The sequence below is a fragment of the Bombyx mori genome, chromosome 13, assembly GCF_030269925.1.
Source record: "Bombyx mori chromosome 13, ASM3026992v2".
Classification (NCBI taxonomy): Eukaryota; Metazoa; Arthropoda; class Insecta; order Lepidoptera; family Bombycidae; genus Bombyx; species Bombyx mori.
The window spans coordinates 469,371-493,522 of NC_085119.1; the positions used below are offsets into that span (position 1 = coordinate 469,371).

At 42.4% G+C, this 24,152-nt stretch overlaps 2 protein-coding genes and 1 long non-coding RNA gene across 4 annotated transcripts; all 3 read right to left on the reverse strand.

Moving 5' to 3' along the window:
- Positions 1-836: 836 nt before the first annotated feature.
- LOC134199932 (uncharacterized) lies at positions 837-10,505 on the reverse strand. Its single transcript, XR_009974605.1, has 2 exons — positions 10,182-10,505; positions 837-910 (listed from the first exon to the last, which is right to left on the reverse strand). It is a non-coding gene; the product is annotated as an uncharacterized LOC134199932 (long non-coding RNA).
- A 4,542-nt stretch (positions 10,506-15,047) lies between these two features.
- On the reverse strand, positions 15,048-19,612 carry LOC101740365 (facilitated trehalose transporter Tret1). Of its 2 annotated transcripts, none has more exons than XM_004926329.4 (7): positions 19,420-19,612; positions 18,574-18,803; positions 17,773-18,096; positions 17,440-17,572; positions 16,991-17,208; positions 16,246-16,440; positions 15,048-15,457 (listed from the first exon to the last, which is right to left on the reverse strand). In XM_004926329.4, exons 1-7 carry the CDS (start codon positions 19,487-19,489, stop codon positions 15,236-15,238), a joined length of 1,392 nt encoding a protein of 463 aa, XP_004926386.1. In that variant the 5' UTR covers positions 19,490-19,612; the 3' UTR covers positions 15,048-15,235. The 2 variants fall into 2 exon arrangements, with proteins under 2 accessions (XP_004926386.1, XP_062527949.1); XM_062671965.1 differs by having other exon boundaries at positions 19,416-19,570.
- Positions 19,613-20,841: 1,229 nt separating this feature from the next.
- Positions 20,842-23,130, reverse strand: LOC119629373 (uncharacterized). Its single transcript, XM_038015050.1, has 2 exons — positions 22,389-23,130; positions 20,842-20,945 (listed from the first exon to the last, which is right to left on the reverse strand). Exons 1-2 carry the CDS (start codon positions 23,128-23,130, stop codon positions 20,842-20,844), a joined length of 846 nt encoding a protein of 281 aa, XP_037870978.1.
- Between the last annotated feature and the right edge of the window lie 1,022 nt (positions 23,131-24,152).

Consider the following 24,152-nt stretch of genomic DNA (forward strand, 5'->3'; position numbering starts at 1 on the left):
ATTAACCAGGGGTCGGTCCCCTGGGTTCTGGTTGGTACCCTCGGGACTGGACTCCCTCCAGCCATTCATCCCATCGCCGGGCACCAGAGCTTAGGATTGGGGCATTTTTTAAAGAGGTTTACGTCCTCGCGGCCCCGTGCCTCGCGGCAGCGGCCCCCGTCCCCCACGCGGTGAGGATTACGGGTTGGCCGGCGGCCCGCCGAGTGCAACGAGCAACAAGACAGACCACCGCCCGACGCTCAAAAGAGCAACAACCACGAAGCCACGCCGGTATACCGGTACCCCCCTCTGGAGGGCGTGCCCCTGTAGCCGAAGCCGGGGACATGGCGACCAGCGGCCGGAAGATGCGTAACCAACGCCGGCTCACTTCTCCATCGAAGGGCAGGCCAAAAGTGGCCCACCACCACCCATGGGTTACGTCCGAAACGGGTCGGACGTCACCCGAAAAACAAAAAGGGGGAAGAAGGGGGAAGAGAGAGGGAGCCCGAGCGTCTCCAGGAGGAGCACCCTTCAGCGAGTGAAGGGCGTGGAGAGCCCGCAACTCCCCCTGCTGGTTTTGGTCCGCGTCATCCGATCTCTTTCGTTGCAAAGCCTAACTAGGCTACCCTACTCCTACACCTAGCCTACCTACCTAACACCTAGAAATCCTTGCAACGAAAAAGACCGGACGATACCCCTGGGAGTGGGACTGTTCCCAGAGGATCCCGTTATCCGCCACCTACGGACGCGCCCGGTGGAAGTCCAGCAAAACTCCCCCACAGACGGAGCCCCCGGCCACGCAGAGTGCGCGCCGGGGGGCCCGCCCAGGTCCCTCGGGTTATTTAGCTCGACCTGTACGGAATTTGTTTTTTATTTATTTGGGTCAAAATTAGAAATTGAAATTTAAGCACCTTCCCGTTGTCAGATTGATCTGAAATTTGGTACACACATTTAATTTAGATGACAATACAATATAATAAAATCAATGACATTATAAATCTAAGATGGCCGCCGATACAAAATGGCGGATTACATATTTTTCCTTAAACCCCTCAATATGGGTATCAAATGAAAGGGCTACACTAGTAAAACACGATGATTATGTCAAATTTAAAATTCAAGATGGACGCCGTTCCAATATGGCGGACTAGGTACATATTTTTCCACAACCACCACAATATGGGTATCAAATAATAGGACTACACTAGCAGAATACTGTCATTATATCAAAATTTCGTATTAGGTGTTACAAGTTACAAAATGGCGTATTAGGTGGGGGCATGATTAGTCGTGTCGAGAACAGTTGCGTCCAAGATTGTGTGACGTTAGAGGGGCAGATAAAAAAAAATAGGTAATTAGATACCTCGTTAGTAAGCGGTAGCTATACCACCCAAGTTAAGGTAATAGGTTAAAACGTGCCGAGGACTGTATGGCATTAGGGTGGGTAAAAATTTAATGTCGTCAGCGCTTCCCCCTCAAGATTGGGCGCATCTTGTTGTATATTAAGCCTTGCCCCTTTGCTGGACTTCTGGCGGGGTCGACCGTCAAAATGCCCCTTAATCGTAGGAACAACAATAAATAAAAAAGCAAACAAAAATAAAAACGAAACTGCTACACAACGAAAAAGAAGGCTCGAAAAGGCAAAAGAAAAGTATAGAACGAAACGTGCAAAGGAGAGTGAAAATGAAACCCACAGTTGACTACAGAAACGAAGAGAACAGTTAGCAACAGAAACACCTGAGCAACATGATACCAGGTTAATAGCACAACGTGAGAGACAAAGGCAGCTGGTAGAGTCAGAAACACCTGAGCGTCATGAGTGGAGGCTAGCATCACAACGTGACAGACGAAGAGAGCTAATAGCGTCAGAAACACCCGAGCGTCATGAGTCCAGGCTAGCATCACAACGTGACAGACAAAGAGAGTTGTTAGCATCAGAAACATCTAAGCGTCATGAGTCTAGGCTAGCATCACAACGTGACAGACGAAGAGAGCTAATAGCGTCAGAAACACTTGAGCGTCATGAGTCCAGGCTAAGATTACAACGTAACAGACAAATAGAGCTATTAGCGTCAGAAACACCTGAGCAACATGAGGCCAGGTTAACAGGACGGCGTGAGAGACGAAAGGAGTTAGAAGCTTCAGAAACACCTGAGCAACGCAGAGCTGAAAATCATGTACAAGCGTTTGAAATGCCATTAACACATCGTGTATACACGTTTGTGACATTTGCACGAAGCATTGATATTGTTCGAAACCAATCCGTTAGTTTTTGAATTTTTACCACGGCAACACGGGTCGCGATTTGACGGTGCCGTCGCGATTTGACATCTGTCACTTTGTCTTGCTTCTCGAACGGGACGGTACCTGTATATTGACGGTCTACGCTAAAGTTGTGTATCATCGCTAATCCTTATCCATTCCTGCCCCATACCCTTCTCCCTAAGTGATACGGCGTGAGAAGACGAAGGCATCGGTTCCGGTGAGTGATTGCATGATATTTTGTTAAAATAGTACATACGGCGCCGCGAATCGCGGCACATGTTCGACGCGCACCTCGTGCTGTTTTCCGTAGCCCTAGGCTGCCACGAGGTCGCTGGGTTCGAATCGAACAATTTCTGGTAGCAGAGCGTGGTTAGATTTCTGAAATCTATAGTAATTACCACGAATGTAAAATTTTTTACGTCTAACCTCACTTAATTTTGTTACTAGTCAGCAGAAGTAGTGTAGGCATAGGGTTCGGTTCTGTTTAAACTATCATTCTGCTGACCTAGGTCAGGTCATTTAGTGTGTTTCTATCCACCTGGTTAAGAAAATTAGTGAGTAGTAATAGTTAGTAATAGTAAGACTGATTTATTAGCTTCCACTGCGCATAGCTGACTAATTGTACGTGAGTTGGACAGCTGTGCTGGCTGAGTTTATGACCTAGCACACAGCTGCTACAGTGGTCAGCTATTTTCATACTATTACTACAGATTTATGTTAATTCTGCTCATCATAGCAGTAGATTACCACATCTATTTAAGCATAGTTGTGTGTAACAATCTGAATGTTATTACAGTTTGGGTTTATAATTTATTATTAATTTGTGTATGATTGTAGCTCACTTCCTACTTATATTTTAGTATAATTGAGCTGCAACACATTTGTAATTGAATATAACTGGAGTACTTGTTGAACTTGTAGTAGTAGATTGCTGGTTGGGCCCTGTTTGGAGACTAGCTTAGTTATAGTCCAGAGGCCAACGGTGTATGAGTGTCATTTCAAAACTTATACCAGCAATTTGCTATTATATATATTTTTTGTTATTTGTTTTAATTTGTTCTAAATTTAAATTACTTGTTTGAATTTGTGGTAGTGGATTGCTGACTGTGGGCCCTGCTTGGTGACTGGCTTTGGTATAGTCCTGAGGCCATCAGTGTTTGAAAATTAATTCACAAATTTTTATCAGCAATTTGCTATCATATAATTAATTTTTAATTTTAATTTTGTTATTTGACTTACCCGTTGAACGGTGTGAATACTTTGTGATAGTAAATTGTTGATTGGGTCCTGCTTGGTGACTAGCTTCTAGTTATAGTCTAGAGGCCAGGTGTGCTTGAGTTTAGTTTGCAACTCAAAACCTGGTATCAGCAATTTTCTATCTTATAACTTTTAATTTTAAGTTTGTTCTTATTTGTTGGGGTGTCCTTGGTACAGTGGTGAGGTCTAGGTTACCTAAATACTTAGGAGTAGGAATATTTTGGTGGGCTCACTCGTACACTCCTTTAAATAATTCCTTTGATTTTTTTTTGAATTTTTTTTTTGAATTTTTTTTTGATTTTTTTGAATTTTTTTTTGATTTTTTTTTGAATTTTTTTTTGAGTTTTTTTTTGTTCTGGTTGTAAACTGCAAGTAACATGTCGGTGTCCTACATTCGCGGGAAGTTGACTAGTGAGCTCCGATGGTTCGCATCAGCTCATGCTTTGGTTGACAGAACAGATAGGGATGCGGCATTGCTCGATAGGGCGTCTCAGGTGCACGAACGGTTGGAGGTAGTGTACGATCGGTTGTCTGACCTCGTTGCTTTGGGGTCCGAAGTGGAGAAGGAGGTGATCCATGCCATCGGTCTTGACGTGGACCAGTGTCAGGAGTACGCTGATGCCATTCTGCAACGGGTGGCCGATGTTAAGAAACAGTCGTCATCCGGTGGTAATGGAGGTTCGGGAACTTCGTCAGGCGTCATATCACGCCTCCCCTCCATCGACCTGCCGATCTTCCACGGTGATCTGAACGAGTGGGTCGGCTTTATCAATTTGTTTGACAGCCTGGTCCATGGTCGGTCGGACTTGACTGCCTCTTATAAGATGGCTCAGCTTCGGGGTGCTCTGCGAGGTGAACCTGGTGAATTGGTGGCACACTTGCCTATCACCAACGACAATTATGCGGTCGCACGCCAGATCCTGTTCGACCGATATCAAAATCAACGACGGTTGGTGGACGCTCAGCTGGCCAGGCTGTTTGCGATACCCAAACTTTCTCGGGCTTCCGATATCAGAGCCGAGGTACTGAATCCAGTTACGGTGGCCACTAAGGCCTTGGGCAATTTGGGTCTACCAGTAGACCAATGGTCATATCTGCTCTTTTATATTGTTGCAGGTAGGCTGCCGGTTGAGGTGCTCACTCGCTTCGAGCAGCAGGACAACGCAGGTAGGGACGAACTGCCTACCCTGGCCAGTCTGCTGGCGTTTTTAGAAGCCGAAAGTCGCCGACACGAGATTATGCCACCGCCCTCCTCCTCTGGGTCGCGTGTGCCGGCTTCCGGCCACGCCGTTTCGGTTGCTCAGAGGGGAGGGGGAGGGGATAAGAGGGGGCCGTCTCAACGACTGACTGCGCTCATGGCAGCGGTGGGAGGCCCACGGTGTGCCTTCTGTCATGAGAGCGGGCACGACGTAGCCGCCTGTCCGAGGTTCCGGTCGACGCGCATCAGGGGTAGACGCAACATCGTTGCCCAGCGGCGATGGTGCTTTTTTTGTTTTGGGCCGCACACGGCGAGCGTCTGTCCACAGCCACAATTGTGCCCTAATTGCGACGGTCGGCACCATGCCCTCCTGTGTCTGGAGTCTGCCGCCACTCCGAGGTCATCCGGACGCAGGCATCCAGCTTCGCCGACCGGTGAGCGCACCGGTCGTAGCCCTCGCCAATTCGGCGGCGTGGACCCTCGGAAAGAGGCTTCGCAGGGAGGCGCCGGGTTAGGTACTGCGGGCGGGTGCCAGCGGATGCCCACTAGCTACGCCGGGGTGGCCACGTTGTCCCCCCGTGCGGGGCCGTGTTCGCCTGCTGGATCGAGTAGCCCTGCTCACTCGTCTCCCCCTCCCTCAGAAGTACGGTTTTCCCCTCCGCTGAGGGAGCGGCCGACGCTGGAGCGACTCCCTCCAGTGTTTGGCCCGTTTGGCCATCGTACGCGGAGGTATATGAGGCGGGACGGGAAACGAGGGCCTTATGTGGGAGCGTGGGATCCGCTGGCACGCTACGACCTTCCGTCGCGCGCCGACCGGGATAGCGGGGACCCGGGCCCCCGCTAGGAAATTGCCGCTCACTGCAGTGTTGCCCCAGCCCCAGAAGCTGTTTTACTTCCTACCGCTTCTATTCGGGTGTTGGATTCGGATGGCAACACTGTGTTTGCTCGAGCTCTGTTGGATTCCGGCGCACAGGGCAGTATTATGTCGAGCAACCTTGCAGTACGGTTGGGCAATCCTATTTACAAGTCTTCTTATTCTATTCGTGGAGTGGGCAATGTTAGAATTTCGGACGTGATCGGTCACACTTCATTTATTTTCTCATCGAATCCTAACCCTCGCTTACAGTTTAGAGTCTCAGCTTTGGTGATGCCTGAGGTGATAGGTCGTCACCCTCCGGTGAAGGTAAATAGTTACATACGGTCATTGACTTCAGACTTACGGCTAGCGGACCCCAAGTTTGACACACCGGGGCCAGTAGACGTACTACTTGGGGCGGATGTACTAGGGAAGCTGCTCCTGACTGGGAAGCGCGTTCTTCATGCGCAGGGTTTGGTTGCAATGGACACAAAATTAGGGCATGTATTGTTGGGTCCTGCGTTCCGGCCGGTCGCTGCGAGGAAATCGGACAATTTTCTGGTCGGGTCTACGCTTTCGGAAGTAGTCCAACGGTTTTGGGAACTAGAAGAACCTCCTACAGCTTATCGAGTTAACCCGGATGAGGAGGAATGTGAGCTGTTTTACCAGAATAATACGGGTCGTCTCTATTCGGGCCGGTTCTTGTTAAGACTTCCTTTTCGGGCGAATCGCCCACTGCTAGGCAGTTCGAGGAAGGCAGCAGAGACTAGACTTTTGTCAATGGAGAGACGCATGAGGCGCGACGCGGTGTTCCGTCAGAAATATGTAGAGTTTATGCGGGAGTATGAATCCTTAGGTCACATGTCGGTTTCCAAGGTAGATTGGAGTGCTACGGAGCACTGTTTCCTGCCTCATCATGCGGTTTTGAAAACTCCTAACGGTAAAATTAGGGTCGTGTTTGACGGTTCGGTTACGACCTCCTCCGGCGTCTCGTTAAATCAGTGTCTCCATTCGGGTCCAAAGCTGAACCGGGACATTTCAGACATACTGACGAGCTTCCGCAGGCACCAGATCGTTTTCGTGGCAGACATCCGAATGATGTTCAGGCAAACGGTGATTCATCCGGAGGATAGGCGGTATCAACTCATTCTCTGGCGTGAAAGCTCAGATGAGCCCATAAAAATTTATGAACTGAACACGAACACTTACGGGTTGCGGTCGAGTCCATATTTGGCGGTTCGTTCTTTGCGGGAGCTGGCAGTGAGGGAACGGTTGCACTACCCTCGTGCTGCGGACATTTTGGAACGGGACCTATATGTCGATGACGTATGTACGGGTGCCGACAGTGTCGAAGAGGCCTTATCACGCAAGGATGAACTGATCCGCCTTTTGAGCAGGGGCGGGTACGAGTTGAGAAAATGGCTGTCTAACTGTCCTGAGTTGTTGACTGGTTTGCCAACGGAGTATCAACAGGATCCCCATCTTTTCGAGAATGTCGATAACCCTAACATGCTGTCGGTCCTAGGGATTCAATATCTTCCGATTCAAGATGAATTTACCTATCGGGTGGAGTTGGAAAATCCAAAGGTATGGTCTAAGCGAACGGTGCTTTCCACAATTGCTCGAACCTTCGATCCAAACGGTTGGATCGCTCCTGTCACTTTTCTCTTAAAGTGCTTCATGCAGCGACTGTGGTCTGCTAACCTGTCATGGGACGAGGGGATTGCTGGTGACCTATTGAAGGATTGGTTGAACTTTTTCTCGTCTCTTCCTGATATTAACCACGTGTCAATACCTCGGAAGCTGGTTCCTGCGGGCAAATACAAGGCGTCTCTCCACGGGTTTTCGGATGCCTCGGAACGCGGATTCGCAGCTGCGGTATACTTGCGAACGGTTTCTTCAACTGGAAGGGTTGATATACGGTTGGTGTTAGCTAAGAGTAAGGTCGCTCCGCTTCGGACACGCATGACAATTCCGAAGCTCGAGTTGTCTGGTGCCGCTCTACTGACTAGGTTGTTAAACCATACAGCTACTAGTTTACGGTCGGTTATTGATTTAGAAAACACTGTGTATGCTTGGACAGACAGCCAGATAGTGTTGTGCTGGTTGAAGGCTTCGGTTCATACACTTGAAGTTTTCGTGGCCAACCGTGTCTCCCAGATTCAAGGATCTGAGGTCCCTCTAACATGGAGACACGTGCCTGGTGAGCTCAATCCGGCGGACTGCGCTTCTCGGGGATGCTTAGCATCGGAAATAGTTGATCATCAGTTATGGTGGGGTCCCCAGTGGCTCACAATGAAGGCTTCTCAGTGGCCACCCTCTCGCATAGGAGTTCCTCCAGGTCTCGTGGCTGCACCGGCGCAGTTCCAGGATCGAGGAGTGATTCAGGGGTTGGATTTGGATCTGCTCATCAACCGTTATAGCTCCTTGGACAAGCTGGTTAAGGTTACCGCCTGGATTTTGAGGTTTATTCGGAATTGTCGTTTGTCGGTGTCTCAACGCAATATGACACCTGTTGTGTGTCCCATTGAGCGGAAGAAGGCACTGCTGAAATTAATTGAAGTTGTGCAAGCCACCAGCTTTCATTCAGAATTGAAGGCGCTAAGGACTGAGCGCCCTAAGCTTCGTGGAGCTATCGCTCGTCTTAGCCCCTTTGTAGACGGCCAGGGGTTGATTCGAGTGGGAGGTAGATTAAGTAACTCCAATTTACCTTATTCGGCGCGCCATCCTCTTTTACTTCCCAAGAAGAGCCAGTTAGTTGACCTGTTGGTGATGGATCGCTACATCGCAAATTCGCATTCCGGTTGCAATGCGCTGCTGGCATCCCTCCAGAGGGAATTTTGGATTCTGTCAGGGCGTCGTACGGTTCGGAGCGTCCTTTTCCGGTGTTTATCCTGTTATCGGCTTAAGGCGTCTACGATGCAGCCTCAGATGGGAGATCTGCCTCCAGACAGAGTGAAGAAGATGAGGCCGTTTTCTGGAGTTGGTACGGACTTCGCTGGGCCCTTCATGATCAAGGCTTCACGTTTGCGGAATGTTAGGTTAATTAAGGCTTATCTGTGCGTCTTTGTCTGTCTTTCAACCAAAGCTGTACATCTTGAAGTTGTTGCCGACCTTACAACTGAAGCCTTTATTGCGAGCTTGGATAGATTTGTGTCCCGTCGAGGTTTACCCGAATTGATACGCTCCGATAACGGAACGAATTTTGTAGGTGCGGACCGTTACTTGCGGGATGTAGTAAATTTCTTGAACAATAACCAGGTGGATATTGAAACGGCCCTCTCTCGTCGCGGTATTCGGTGGACCTTCAGTCCTCCAGGATGCCCCCACTGGGGTGGAATTTTCGAGGCAGTAGTAAAATCGGCTAAGACTCACTTGATGCGCGTGATAGGGCAAACCTCGCTCACCTTTGAGGAGTTAACCACGGTATTTTGTAAAATTGAAGCGGTACTTAATTCACGGCCGTTGTGCCCGCTCAGTTCAGACCCGAATGACTTGGAGTCGTTAACTCCAGGCCATTTCTTGATAGGACAGCCACTCAATGCGTTGCCGGAGTATCCCCTCTCGGATATCAAGCCTGGACGGTTGAGGCGATACCAGATGTTGCAGCAGATGTCCCAAGATTTTTGGAAACGTTGGTCCCTTGAGTATTTACATCTGCTCCAGCAGCGCTTTAAGTGGACGGATAGAACCAGTCCCCCTCACGTCGGTGACCTTGTGTTGGTTAAGGATGCTAACCTGCCGCCACTGCGTTGGCGTAGGGGGCGCATTGTTAATCTGTTTCCCGGTAAGGATGGGACCCCTCGGTCTGCAGAGGTTCTGGTCGGGGACTCGGTTCTCAAACGAGCGGTCACAACGTTGTCCCGGCTGCCAGTTGATTAGGGACAGGTAGGGGACCTGTCCGGGCGGGTGACTGTTCGAAACCAATCCGTTAGTTTTTGAATTTTTACCACGGCAACACGGGTCGCGATTTGACGGTGCCGTCGCGATTTGACATCTGTCACTTTGTCTTGCTTCTCGAACGGGACGGTACCTGTATATTGACGGTCTACGCTAAAGTTGTGTATCATCGCTAATCCTTATCCATTCCTGCCCCATACCCTTCTCCCTAAGTGATACGGCGTGAGAAGACGAAGGCATCGGTTCCGGTGAGTGATTGCATGATATTTTGTTAAAATAGTACATACGGCGCCGCGAATCGCGGCACATGTTCGACGCGCACCTCGTGCTGTTTTCCGTAGCCCTAGGCTGCCACGAGGTCGCTGGGTTCGAATCGAACAGATATCCTAACCAAATTCATACTGTACGTTACAAACAACACAGCTGTATTAGGATATCTACCTGCAGAACTGTCTTCAAAAACAACATTACTTTTATGTTCGCGCTGCCAAACACATGTGACCAGTAATAAAACAATAGCACCATCAAAGGCGTACTGGAATAATCTGGATCCAGGTTCAATACCAGATGAGATTCAAGCGCTGACGCAAGCAGAGCAGCGATTGCTGTGTAGAATCATCCCGCTTGTTAAAATCGTAAAATTTACTGGGCTATACGGGCAGTACGGTTTCCGCGGACAAGCAGTGTTGTTTGCCCAAGATATCTTTGAGGTCAGTGAAAGATTACCTAATATGCTTCCAAGATCTTCCAGCCAGGTGGGTATCGTTGTAGTTACAGAACGTTTGGAGAATTTGAACATCACAAGAGAGTTCACAATATCTCGCGAAAAATTCTACAGCGCTTTAAGATGGTTAACTAGAAATAACCCACTTTATAGAGATGTACGCATTGACAAAAATGTCCAGATTAGTGAACAAGACTTAATACGACTTAGTGTGCCAGATATACCTGAAAACGGTGAACCTGAAAGAATTGAAATTCCAAATGTATTCATTAGTATTAATGACGTTGCTAGAATTATTCGGGCTTCATGGCATCAAGGTGACCACAGCGTTTTCACTTCGGGATTTGCCAGCGTGCAATGTAATGGCATGCACGTTATTTACCCTAAAGCCATACAGTTTCCAGCAAAATTCAATTATGGTACGGCTGAAAGAAGGATGTTGCCCTTAGCTTTGTCATGGGCATCCACCGTCCATAAAATGCAGGGCAGCACCGTCGACCATGTAGTAGTATATTTAGGCTCAAAATTGTTTGAGGAAGGACAAGCATACGTGGCTCTAAGTCGAGTCAAGTCTCTGGAAGGGCTATCTATGTATTGAGGAATTAGATTGTACTAAATTATCAGGTAAGAAACCATGTAATAATGATGCACTGAATGAATTAAATAGAATGAGGAATATTCGGTAGACAATTTCACTAAATACTAAAAACAAGAAAATAAAAATCGGTAAAAAAACTTTTAAGTTAAACGGTTTTATTTTATGTGCACTGAAAACTACAAAATAAATAAATAGTTACTTACCTATCAACCTACGTAGGTCATCTCGGTCATTAATATCTCTGATGGTAGTGGTTGTCATAACATGAACCATGTCAGCGGCCGAAAGGCAGTTCATGAAATAACACTAACACCAGGGTTTGCTTGGTAGGTAAACTAAGCACACACTATAACAAGTAGGTATTTTGACCTTCTAGTTCAGAAATATTTTAGTACTAGGCAGAATAGCTTTTAGGCATATTAGACTAAAATAAAAACGTGGGGCCCCTCTGAAATCATATCTATGGCAGAGCATATCTTATACTTTGGTAGATCATGAGCTCGGCGTTCGCTGGTGAAGCCGCCACGGCTGGTTATTGATGGTCAAAACCTCCAGTTACGATTATAGTAAGTCGATTCAGCGGACCCTGGACTCCGGAGCTATGAGGTTTTAGATGCGACCGGGATAAGCCGCTAGGATGATGATGATGACGATTATAATAAGTCGATACAATCCACACTTAGTATAGTAGAAAGTAATACAGAAATAATAATGGGCCCCACGTTTTTATTTTAGTCTAATATGCCTAAAAGCTATTCTGCCTAGTACTAAAATATTTCTGAACTAGAAGGTCAAAATACCTACTTGTTATAGTGTGTGCTTAGTTTACCTACCAAGCAAACCCTGGTGTTAGTGTTCTTTCATGAACTGCCTTTCGGCCGCTGACATGGTTCATGTTATGACAACCACTACCATCAGAGATATTAATGACCGAGATGACCTACGTAGGTTGATAGGTAAGTAACTATTTATTTATTTTGTAGTTTTCAGTGCACATAAAATAAAACCGTTTAACTTAAAAGTTTTTTTACCGATTTTTATTCATACAACGTTTGCCGGGTCAGCTAGTAATTTATGAAGTCTATAAACGTCACAAAATCGCAGTTCAACCTGAGACGTGGGTTCAAATATTTAGTAGTTTACAAGAAATTATTAAAATAACTGTAAAAAAATTCAAGATGTTGCCAAGATGATCAAATCCACCTACCAGATGGACTGACGACCCTATGTTCTTCTAGATCGCTATCTTCAGCAGTAGGAAATGTACAGGCTGAGATGTCGAACAACAGTATGGGCAGATCAGTGGCCAATGCTCGATAATTATGACCAGTTTTTTTCTAGCTAAAGTCATTCTTATTGTATGCATTAAATAAAAAAACAATTCTTTGATTGTATGATCTACGCAAATTTGAAAAAGGGTAAGTGTTGAGTTTTTTTTCTATTCTGTTTAGTCATAAAACTGCATTCATTCCATGGTGAAGTAATGAAAAGCATTTTGCTTTAAATTTTTATGGAACTATATAAATTTTCTCGTAATGCAGCTATTGCAATCGTATGTAGTATGTATGTTGTTGCTTTCTTTTATTACTGTGTCCTTACTAACTTATTTTTAAGAAATAACTGTTACTAACATTTATATAGATTATTATCTGAAATAAAGAATTTAATAATAATAAAAAAATAATAAATACTGTGAATACTGAAATTGGTATTTTTTTAATATCCTAAATATTATATTATCCTAAATATTTCTGTTATACTACATATTTTCTATTTAAAATACTTTAAATTGAAGCTTTGACCTTAGGTCGTTGGTCAGTGGCGTTCACATCGTTGTGCATGTGCCATGTTGATACTATTAAATACTAGGTAGGTCACGAACCAAAAATTAATCGTTCTAATTGTTACAGTATTAGCAGAAACGACTGATTCCTAAGCCACCTCAACCCAAAAAACTCTTCATAATATCTTAGTTTTAGTTAATATCACTTTATGAATTTTCATGATATCGAGTTTCAGAGCTTTTAGCGCTTTTAGAGTATTCTCATATAACTTATAGAAATCAGGTTACAAGCAAATGGCCTTCTCATCGAAGATATAATGGTAAAGTGGGCCGTATCGAGGCACCTTGGGGGTCGGGGGAATATGGATAATGTGCAAAAGGAGATCAGTCATTTTGTTATGGTTTATTGTTTTCTCATAAAGTGACGTGTGAAATAATTAATATCGAGCAGAGAAAGTACACTTTTGGCCGTCATTTCCGAAGCAAGTCTTTGAAGTTACAGGTACAGCGACAAGGGTTGCTCGATAGACAATTAAACAGAAAAAATGCAGTTACCTGTGACTTCCTTTTCGTTAAATTAATTATTAATAACCGATGCTCACAAAAAGGTCTTGATGCGAGTGTTTTCTTTCTTCAATTTCTACACTTACCTAGTGCGCTGTGGTTGCAAGTTTATTTTGTTATTGGAAACTTAACAGTTATTACTGTATTATCTTTTCTATTTATCTCTCTATCATTTTGTGAGTGTTTGGTTTTCTTAAAATAACTATATTATGAAACTTTGATGCCTTGTCTCAACATGTTTTTCTAAGCTTGCTATAACCTAATTGTAGCAAAAAGTATTGTATGGCTTTCAGAATCTTATAGTCTGACCACATGCAAAAGGTGATAGTAGGAAATGGATGGCAGATCTGTACTCCAAGTCTAGTGATTAGTATTTTTGAAGTACCCGCTTTTTGAACATTGGATACGTCGAGTGTACCGCAAACGTTTGCTGACTCACATTTAAATTAATCAGACCCCCATCTATGACCTAACTACGTCCCTCCTATGTGTAGAGGCGACGGAAATGACTAGAGTGAGGCGTTCTCGTTCGCTGCGGATATTGAATCGCCTCAACTGGAGCGCTCGGCCGCCGCGCAGATACCGGCTAAACGCTTCTGTTTACTGATAACGATAAAACCGTTTTACACGTTTATTATTGTTCGTTTTAGAACGTAAAATGGAATTCTAATGCTATCAATTATTTCAATCCAATGAATTCGGTAAGATATGTTAGGGAGGAAGGCGTGATTCCAATTATCATTTTATTACTTAAATAAAATAAATAAATATACAACACACAGACGACAAAGGTTACTTGCTGAACAGTACAAAATATGAAGCCGCATTAATCCCTACACAATGACAGTAATATCTCTCAATACGTTTGCAGTATAATGTTGGCGTCTCCGAGATGAAGTCGACATCTCAAAGCGTTCAGATACACTAATGATGTCGGTCGACGCAGCTTTACTTATTCTAAGAAATGAAATTTTCTTCTTTCTACAAAATATGATGCTTTAAGTTTTTCATTCTATCGAGTCGCAAATGTCATTAAAATTGATTTTAGGGCTTTGTTCTGCATTCCTTGTGTTCATAACCACTTTGACAGTTTTATAGTTCCTGTGGTGACCAACGAGGGGCGTGTTATGGATATTTTATGTTTGCACAAACTACGGTCTAATTAATATATACAATGCGATGCCTCATCAACGTAGTAAAATACAGAATATCGTTATAAAAACAAGTTCAACAGCTATGTGGTTTTCTACTACAATATATCCTGTAGGCGCAGAATCTGGATAGTTCATACATGTTATCCGCGTTCGTTATTTCGTTGGGAGATACAAAGATGACGGAGAATATCTTTCTGTCGGTCCATTATGGTTTGTAACTTCTTAAGATGAACTCTTCATTTTATTGTTTCAATGAGAGGGCGAGTCTTGGTATTCAATTTCTACAGATTATCGGGGACGGTTTTTATTACAGATATTCCAGTGAATGGACACCTTTGATTTGTGAATTAACTGCAATCTACTTCTAATCTTGACTGCACTTTAACAATATTTTTTTTAGATATATGTGTTAATCAAATTTTGGGATTTTTAAGTAGCATGCACATAAAGCTATTCACCATAATTTGACAAATTCTGAAAAAGTATCATGAAACTAGAGGGGTGAACATGAAACCACTGCCATTTCATAAAGTAGCACAATTCGAGCTATCTGACAGATACTGATACTCAAGAAAGGTTCATAAAATCAGTCAGTGTGCTAGACAACAATAACAATCTATCTGGTGGTAGATTCTGCGAAGCACTGCTCTTGTTAGGGTCAGTGTTAGCATCACTCCGGTTTGAGCCCCGTGAGCTCACCTACTAGTTAAGGTTACGCTGAAATAGCCTCCCAAGGCTATCAGATTAGGTAGGAATAAAAAAATTTATATTATTTTGATGTACAATCAAGATTTTATTCACAGTCTCTTTCCATATCACCAATTAAATGAATTTCATGAATAGCATACAAAAAGTTATTGATTAGATTCGGAAATATTAATTGCATAAACATTTTCATTTCCCTTTTATTCTAGATTATCATCCTCCAAATATACCTAAGTATAGTATTGAATGGTCCTACTTTGCTTTTAATTCAAATTCAATTTCTTCCACACTTTTACCTTTTGTTTCGGGTAAAAAGAACAGAGCAGTGACTGCACCATAAAAATTAACGAAAGCGAAAAAGTAAAAGGCTGCGGAGGAGCCTAAAATTTCTGTGATTGGTCCATAAGATGCTGCTTGGACGAATGACATTAACCAGCCTGTGGTTATTATGCAACTCATCACTTTTGCTCTGATCTAAAAGCCAAATAGAAATTAGTTTCAACAAACATTTATTTGACATCATCATCATTCGTTGATCGACATCCACTACTGGACGAAGGCCTCCCCAAGGCTCAACACAACGATCACTCAGTTTTTTTTGGTAATGTTTGACGAAATCAGATAAATATTTAAATTGTTTTTTTTTTATTGCTTAGATGTGTGGACGAGCTCACAGCCCACCTGGTGTTAAGTGGTTACTGGAGCCCATAGACATCTACAACGTAAATGCGCCACACACCTTGAGATATAGTTCTAAGGTCTCATTATAGTTACAACGGCTGCCCCACCCTTCAAACCGAAACGCATTACTGCTTCACGGCAGAAATAGGCAGGGTAGTGGCACCTACCCGTGCGGACTCACAAGAGGTCCTACCACCAGTAATTACGCAAATTATAATTTTGCGGGTTTGATTTTTATTACACGATGTTATTCCTTCACCGTGCAAGTCAATCGTGAACATTTGTTAAGTACGTATTTCATTAGAAAAATTGGTAGCCGCCTGCGGGATTCGAACACCGGTGCATCGCTAGATACGAATGCACCGGACGTCTTATCCTTTAGGCCACGTCGACTTTTTTTAATATCTGTTAAAGATGAACTTTTTTGATATCTGTTAAAGATGAAATATATTATTAAGCCATAGAATAGACATAACAGATTATGTGGTTGTAATTAGTTTTCAACATTTTTTAACACACCCTTTTTGATTGTCCGTTATCCTAACAAACAAAGCAGGGATAAAACAGAAAGCTGTACTTACCTGGAAGTTAAACATCTCAGACATAATAACGAAAGGAAGAGGCAAAATTCCAGCCGCATAGCAGCTTACCGTAGCTACAATAGCTACAATTGGCAACCAGCCTGGTGTAGCGAATCCATTTTCCTGCATTAGTAACGTCGTAGCTAATGTTCCACATGAGAATGCTGATACTATATATGTACCTGCTAGAAGGAACTGGAAATCGTAACAATGAATGGAATGAGAGCGAATTCGGAATAAATATATCGTGATAATGGTGTACATTCTGAGACATTCTAAGAAATGGTATATGACAGAAGAGTATGGAAGGTGAAAACATGTTGCGCCGACCCCTGGTGACTGGGAGAAGGGCAGGAGAATGAAATGATGAGTGGTGTATATTCTATTTTTTTTTATTGCCCGTTTAGGCAGACGAGCATACGACCCTCCTGATGGTGAGTGGTTACCGTCACTCATGGTCGTCAGCAATATCAGGGGCAGAGCCAAGCCGCTGCCTAACGTCTAAAGTTCCAAATCAGTAACTTAATTTATATACAGCTCTTAGAAAGCTATATCTGATGCAGAATAGGTAACAGGCGTAATTATTTAATAAAGTTCGAAATATGTAGTTAATAAAATCTTATACTGATACTGATATTTGCTTGATAGGAATAAAATAATAAATACATATTATTAACTATGTTTTAGCACGTTTTCATATTTTGCTCATCTAATTTATGATATTCGTATACAAAATTCAACATACCTTTCTTCCCATTCTTTCCACAAGCATTATGGACAGAGCTGAAGATATTATCATAAAGGCTGGTATACTTAATAACTGCAGTTCAGGATTTAATGTTATTCCAGAGGCTCGCAGGATCGTTGAAGCATATGTTACTATAGTAAATACGCCGTTTAGACCATGGGTGGTAATTATTACGAACATTATTAAAAATCCACGACGCCATACTGGCTGTTTAACTGCAAGTGAGAAAACCAAATTCAGTTCCTGTTTGTTTACACGGATAGTTCAAGTACACAAAACTAACTAGCGTATACAATGAAAGTCAGAATATAAGGTATATGCGTGATACGGTGTAGAATTCTAGACCTCAGTCATTATATAACACAACCGCACTTAGCTTCATTCAAGTGTGACCTATCAGAAAAATACACGTTAGAGAAATTATTGATTTCATATTAGATACTTACAGATTCCAAAAAACGAAATATTGGGTATAGACTTGTAAAAATCGTCTTCATTTCTTATTTCATTAATCTCATTTAAAACTACATTGTCATCAATATTTAAGCCTCTTAAGCCTGCTATCACTTCAGTAGCTTCCTAAAGCATAAAATACCGAACTTCATTGGTTTGGTAGTAAAACATAATAAATAATAAATTTACTGTGGGAATACTCAGCTTTTCTGAACCTGAACATATTGCAATAGCATATTCTTCTGCCCATTTTATATTACAGAGAAATTTCTAAAAGTACAAGTTATTAATTTGTTGGGAGGATTTGTTTTTTAAGAGCTACTCACACTGACTTTTCCTTTTTTCAATAGGAACGCAGGAGATTCTGGCGCGAATAGCATCAGCAACAGATTCAGTATCGGCGGAACAGCCGCTATCCATAGTACCGTATAATACTCCATATATGCTCCCATCGAATACATTATCAAATATCCAGAATTCTGAGACATTGTCATGATGACTCCGAGGGTTCCTCTAATATTGTTCTGGCTAATTTCTTTTATATACATTGGGACTATCGCGAAAGCTCCACCAGCTCCCAGGCCGCTACAGATTCTCGCAATTATCAGAGTTACTGTTGTTGAAGGACACAGTTTTATGATCCAGCAGAGCTAAAAATAATATTAGATTTAATACCAGTTATTTTATCAATAGTGACGTCTATTCATCAAAATAAAATGTTTGTTTTTTTATCGTCAAATTTTTAATATCTTAAATGAATGTCCTTAGTACGAATGTACACCGAAATAACGCAAAACATACAAATGATAAAAGGCGATGTCTTAGTTATGTTTGAGATTTTATTCTTGTTTTAAATTGTATTACAATGTCATGTTCATCAATCCCATAAACATAATTAATATTACGTGATTTTATCGTTTTTCTTGTTTAAGATTATTTCTAATATTCTTTTCACAAGAGTAAATGATAAAATACCCAATTTTGATTTGCCTTTCACGATGAGCCCACATTTTTAGACAACTGATAATCATACTGTGGACAAACAACGAGCGTCCAGTTGTTTACCGCCACTTCTTGCACCTTAAATTACGGCTCCTGATTTAAGCTACTCCATAAAAGGTACTCACAGCCTGCACCGCAGCCACGGCGACGACCCCGATTTTTCTGCCTAGTCCATCAGCTAAGGCCGCGAATGCTGACACACCAAACATTGCAGCCAGTGATGATACACTAGCTACCCAATAAAACTCAGTGCTGGTCAACGGTCGCCCGGTCGGTGAGTCTTCTGACTGTAGTTTTTTTGCGAACGGTGAAATCCAACCATTTTGCAACCCGTAATTCAAGTAGGCTATGTTTGCTGGAAGAAAATTTTATGATTATGAATTTGGGGGTAGGACCTCTTGTGCTAATGGTAGGACCTCTTGTGAGTCTGCACGGGTAGGTACCACCGCCCTGCCTATTTCTGCCGTGAAACAGTAATGCGTTTCGGTTTGAAGGGTGGGGCAGCCGTTGTAACTATACTGATCTTAGATTCCTTAGAACTCATATCTCAAGGTGGGGGATGGCATTTACGTTATAGATGTCTATAGGCTCCGGTAACCGCCTAAAACCAAGTGGACTGTGAGCTCATCCACCCATCTGTTCACGACTTAACCTAACCTAATCTATCTTAAGAAGGAGGGAGCCTGGAGATCAGTAATACAGGTCTTTGAACCTAGTACAGACTTCAGCTCTTTCAAAGGTTTACAAAATAAATTATAAGGTTAATTTCCATTTATATTTGTACTATACCTTTAAGAGAGAAATAAATAAATTATTATTATTAAATAACTTATTATTACCCATCTATGCAATAAAAAAATGTGAAGATTTTACAGACTTTTTATGTTTAATTCATTTTCACTATTCAAACTCAGGAAACTATACACAATATGCAGAAATAAACAATAAAAATAATAATCATACATACATACATATTATAGAGAAAGTCCACTGCAGGTACGTGTGTCCTTTTTTCGTAGATTCTTCACTTGTTTGTGACATGTCCTCTGTATTCTTGAGACTCGTGTTATTTTCTCTTCACTTGCACAATACGTGTCGCTCGTTTGAGCTCTAAGCTCGACGACTAGTACTCTATCGGTACAATACCAGTGATATAACATAATATTCACGTTATCTTTACGTTACGTTTTATTATTCAAATTAAGTGGAATTACATTTTCCGGTTTTGATTTCGGTTGAATACGAGAGTTTTACGACTATTTATTTAATTCACACGTGTTTAATTTCAGGTAATTCTGATGAAAGCTGATAAACAATCATTGTGGCTATCCATGAAACGAATGCAATAATGCCAATGCAATAATATCAGTTCTTATTCACACGTAATACTTATATTCGAATTGAAACTCTAGACTTCACGAGACACGCTGCAGTTGATTTATTTATTTAATATTTAATAATTTATTATTTAACCTGATTGTTGTGTATTACAAATGAAAGTCGGAATTCCAAAGCAGACTGATTTATTTTTGCATCTACCTGCCCTTTTATAATGTGACTTAATATCTATACATAACATTGTCCTCCTCTTAAATTAATGAATACAAATTCCAGAATATGGTTGAAACAACGCGTTATATGATATTGCTTACACATGACAGTAAAAACAGGCAATTTCAAAAGTGAGTGTTCACAAGAAACAAATATCGTATGATTATAACTAACATAAAAATACATATACACAAATGATGTTTATACCGCTATTTCCTAACTAAATAATATGCGAACAATAACCCTATAAGGCTCTAAACACAATTTTCATGTTGTTCTTATTCTAGACATTTAGATTACTAGTATACCTGTCATAAATACAAGTATATAATCTTATACACAAGTATGTAAATATATTTAGTAATTTTGGTCCTTAATTCTCTGAATACACGTTAAAGCAGCTTTACGGCGCTGACGCGATGGTTGCAAGACATTCGGCGCCGGCGAGTGACTAGAAGTCACAGGTTGTGGACTTTCCGGTCCCGTGTCATAGCTGGAGTTGAGCTCCTTTTCTCCGGTCATACACGGACTTTCCCGAACTTCACCCACACTATCATTTACTGATTTTGTCTCGAAATCAGTGTTTAATTTTGACAAAGAATAACGTGATTTTCGACTATTATTACTTATTAAAATCTGGTCGATGTGACGTTTGTGTACCCGCCCGTCATCTGCTGTTACCCTGTATGTCACCGGACCTGAGCGATTTTTTATTGTTCCTGTGGTCCATTTCTTTTTTCCCTGTGTGAAATCTTGCAATAGGACCGAGTCTCCTTCTGCAGCCTCCCTATATCCGGCTGTGCCTGCATTATAGCTTTCGCTTGCCAGCTGTGCTTCTCGTACTATGGAGCTGGTATTGGGACGCAACAGATCCAGTCTTCCACGCAGGCGACGTCCGAACAAAGCAACTGCTGGTTCGCGCCCTGTAGTGCTATGCTCAGAATTTCTGTACATAAAGAGAAATTTTGTCAAGGCGGTATTGTCGTCTTCCTTTTCAATTAGAGCCTTTTTCAACACCCTTTTTATGGTTTTTACGGCGTTTTCCGCTGCACCATTGCTAGATGGATGATACGGAGCCACCGGTAAATGTTTTATTCCGTTTTTACTTAAATATGATCTAAATTCGACCGACGAGAAAGGTGGTCCGTTATCAGTTACTACCCTTTTTGCTAAGCCAAATCGAGCAAACAATCGTCTGAGACAAGCGATTACTGCCGTGGCTGATGTACCGCTCAATTTTTCCACCTCAATCCATTTTGAATGAGCGTCAACTATAATTAAGTAATATTTGTTATTAAACGGTCCCAAGAAATCAAGATTAAGGCGCGCCCACGGCTCTTCCGGCCATGGCCATGAGTGCAGCGGCACCGATGGTGGTGCAGCGCGCTGAGACCGACAGGCCTGGCACTGAGCACATACACGTTCAATGTCCGCATCGACTGTCTCCCACCATACATAGTTCCGACTTAATTGTTTCATCTTAACAATACCCGGATGTCCCTCATGTAACTCCTGTAACACAGTCTCTCGCAATGAAGTTGGAATTATTATTCTGTAACCCCATACAAGACAACCGTGATCAATATGTATGGATTCTCTTCTGTTAAAATAGGGTTTTTCTGCTTGTTCTTTACTGACAGAGGGCCAGCCAAACATGACGTAACCGTAAATTTTATTTAGTAAAGGATCCTTCGTAACTTCCTTTTTAATTTCTTTAAAACTGAGTGGAAAGCTTTCTTGAACGAAGTTTAGGTAATTATACTCCTTAATATTATTCTTAAAATTAGTATCCAGTGGAAGTCGTGATCGAAAATCGTGATCGAAAAAAAAGATCGTGAAACACTGATTTCGAGACAAAATCAGTAAATGATAGTGTGGGTGAAGTTCGGGAAAGTCCGTGTATGACCGGAGAAAAGGAGCTCAACTCCAGCAAACACTTCTGGAAATTCGTTTCGTAAAGCCTCCACCGTCGAGGTCGTCTCAGAAATCAAATGACATTTTAGAAAACTTAATTTTAATATTTTAATCCAAATTCGACCTAGCAGTGGCGGGCCACCGTTTTTAATTACATATAGTTTTAATTTGGCGGACTCACGACCACAAGATACGTCTACCATTATATAACCGATAGTCTCAATTACATCGCCTGTATATGAACTAAAATTCAAGATTTCGCTTTGTATAGGAATATACATAAAATGCTTTTCATAAAAAACTTTAGATATGGCCGAAATTTTACAACCCGTATCAATCTCAACTTTACATGGAACATTTTGTACAAAAATTTTCACGTAATATGGTCCCTCACCCTCGCTACTGATCAGGTCATTTAAGTTATAAAAACCATTATCACTAGAATCACAGTCACTATGGTTTAAATAGTACTGACCTCGGGTTTTTTCAATCTTTTGGTTACCTTTACGGTTCCGACACATTGATTTTAGGTGTCCCTTCTCGCCACATGAGTCACAGGTGTAGTGCTTGTACCGACACCGACCCTCCGCATGGCCCAGCTTGCCGCAGCGTCTGCAGGCGCACCGAGCCTCCGCGCGCGCTCCGCCGACCCGATGCATGCCATCGCTCTCGGACGCAGCCTGTGAGCTGCCCCCAGTGCCCCCAGCCGCCATCGCATGTCGATCCGCTGCTTCCAGTGCTGATGCCAACTCAACAGCGCGCTTGTAATCTATATCTTTTTCAGCAAACAGCCTTGATCGCATCTCCTCACTATATAATCCTGATACGAATTGATCGCGTAGATTAATTTCTAATGTGATGCCGAAATTGCAAGTTTTAGCCAAATGTTTCAAACTTTGTAGGTAGGAACGAATGCTTTCGTTATTTTGCTGCTTTCTTTGCCTGAAGATATGACGTTCTGCTATTTCCGATCTTTCAGGTTCTAGATGATCTTTGACTAACTTTACGAGTATGTCGAAATCCTTTTCTTCTGGTAAGTCCGGAGCACACAAGTCACACATTAAGTCATAGCACTCAGACCCAACTAAGGTCACGAGCGTTGCAACGTGAAGTCTCTGTTCAATGTCGTTGAGTTCCATGAATTGTTTTACACGACGAATGTATGTGTCCCAATTTTGAGATCCCATATTAAAACTTTCAACTTTCCCAATCGGCATTATTACAATTTAAGAGAAAACACGCGTCGAAAATGTTTTTAACATCCCATCCTCGTCGCCAGTTGTTGTGTATTACAAATGAAAGTCGGAATTCCAAAGCAGACTGATTTATTTTTGCATCTACCTGCCCTTTTATAATGTGACTTAATATCTATATGTCGGCAGGCGTCAGGGATGGCTGAGCGGTAGGTTCCGTCATCGCTCGTATTCGATTGAACTCAGTTTAGTCAATAAAACTTTTCAATAATAACACACACAACTTTCACAATGACAGGGTAAACCGACAGTTTCGTTGCATATACCGACAGACCGACTGACTGACTGACAGAGACTCACTGACTGGGACGGACAGAATTACTGTCTGACACGGAATGCCACGACTCTGTCCACGTACCGCCATTTTATACTGTGGCGTTACGGAGTCTACCCTTCGTTTTGTAATATTTATCAAAACAACATTTCATCATTTAAAATAATAATCAAAACCACCGTCTTAATATTACTAAAGTCGTTATCCACGACAACTAAAAGTCGTTATCCACGACACGGCCATTCTGACATGTCACACGTCCCTGTGTGACGCTCCTGCAAGGAAAACAACCTTCTGCAATATCTAACAGGTTTCGTCTCGGCCACTCCTGATACATTCACGATTGAGGATTGGGATTCGTTTCATTACAAACCATAACGTTAGCTTTCAACAAGATCTTTAACAGACTATGTTAACCTGTGTGAGTAGATAACTTAATTACTCAACTATTCGTGACACACTATACAACTGAAAAATTTCATTAATGCTCAATAAGCATTAGAAACCCGAGTTATTACAAAACAACTCAATCTGAGCAGTATTTCATCAGTATTATGTATCAACCACAAACTATCGTTACAATTACTTCCATCTAGTGAGAGTAACTCATGCCACCTATATCGAGTGACGATAACCCAATTCAAGTGCCACCTCCATCGAGTAGCTCTTGACTACTTATTGCCTCCATCCGGCAAATAAGTGGGACCTCCAT

Coding starts and splice junctions, on each gene's coding strand:
- LOC101740365 (XM_004926329.4), bottom strand. CDS start 19,489: ATGTCACAAACAAGTGAAGAATCTACGAAAAAAGGACACACGTACCTG. Junction 18,097..18,573: donor CCGTGGCTGCGGTGCAGGCT/GTGAGTACCTTT, acceptor TATTATTTTTAG/CTCTGCTGGATCATAAAACT. Junction 17,209..17,439: donor TATTTCGTTTTTTGGAATCT/GTAAGTATCTAA, acceptor TCTCACTTGCAG/TTAAACAGCCAGTATGGCGT.
- LOC119629373 (XM_038015050.1), bottom strand. CDS start 23,130: ATGCCGATTGGGAAAGTTGAAAGTTTTAATATGGGATCTCAAAATTGG. Junction 20,946..22,388: donor AAAGATTGAAAAAACCCGAG/GTCAGTACTATT, acceptor CTTTATGTACAG/AAATTCTGAGCATAGCACTA.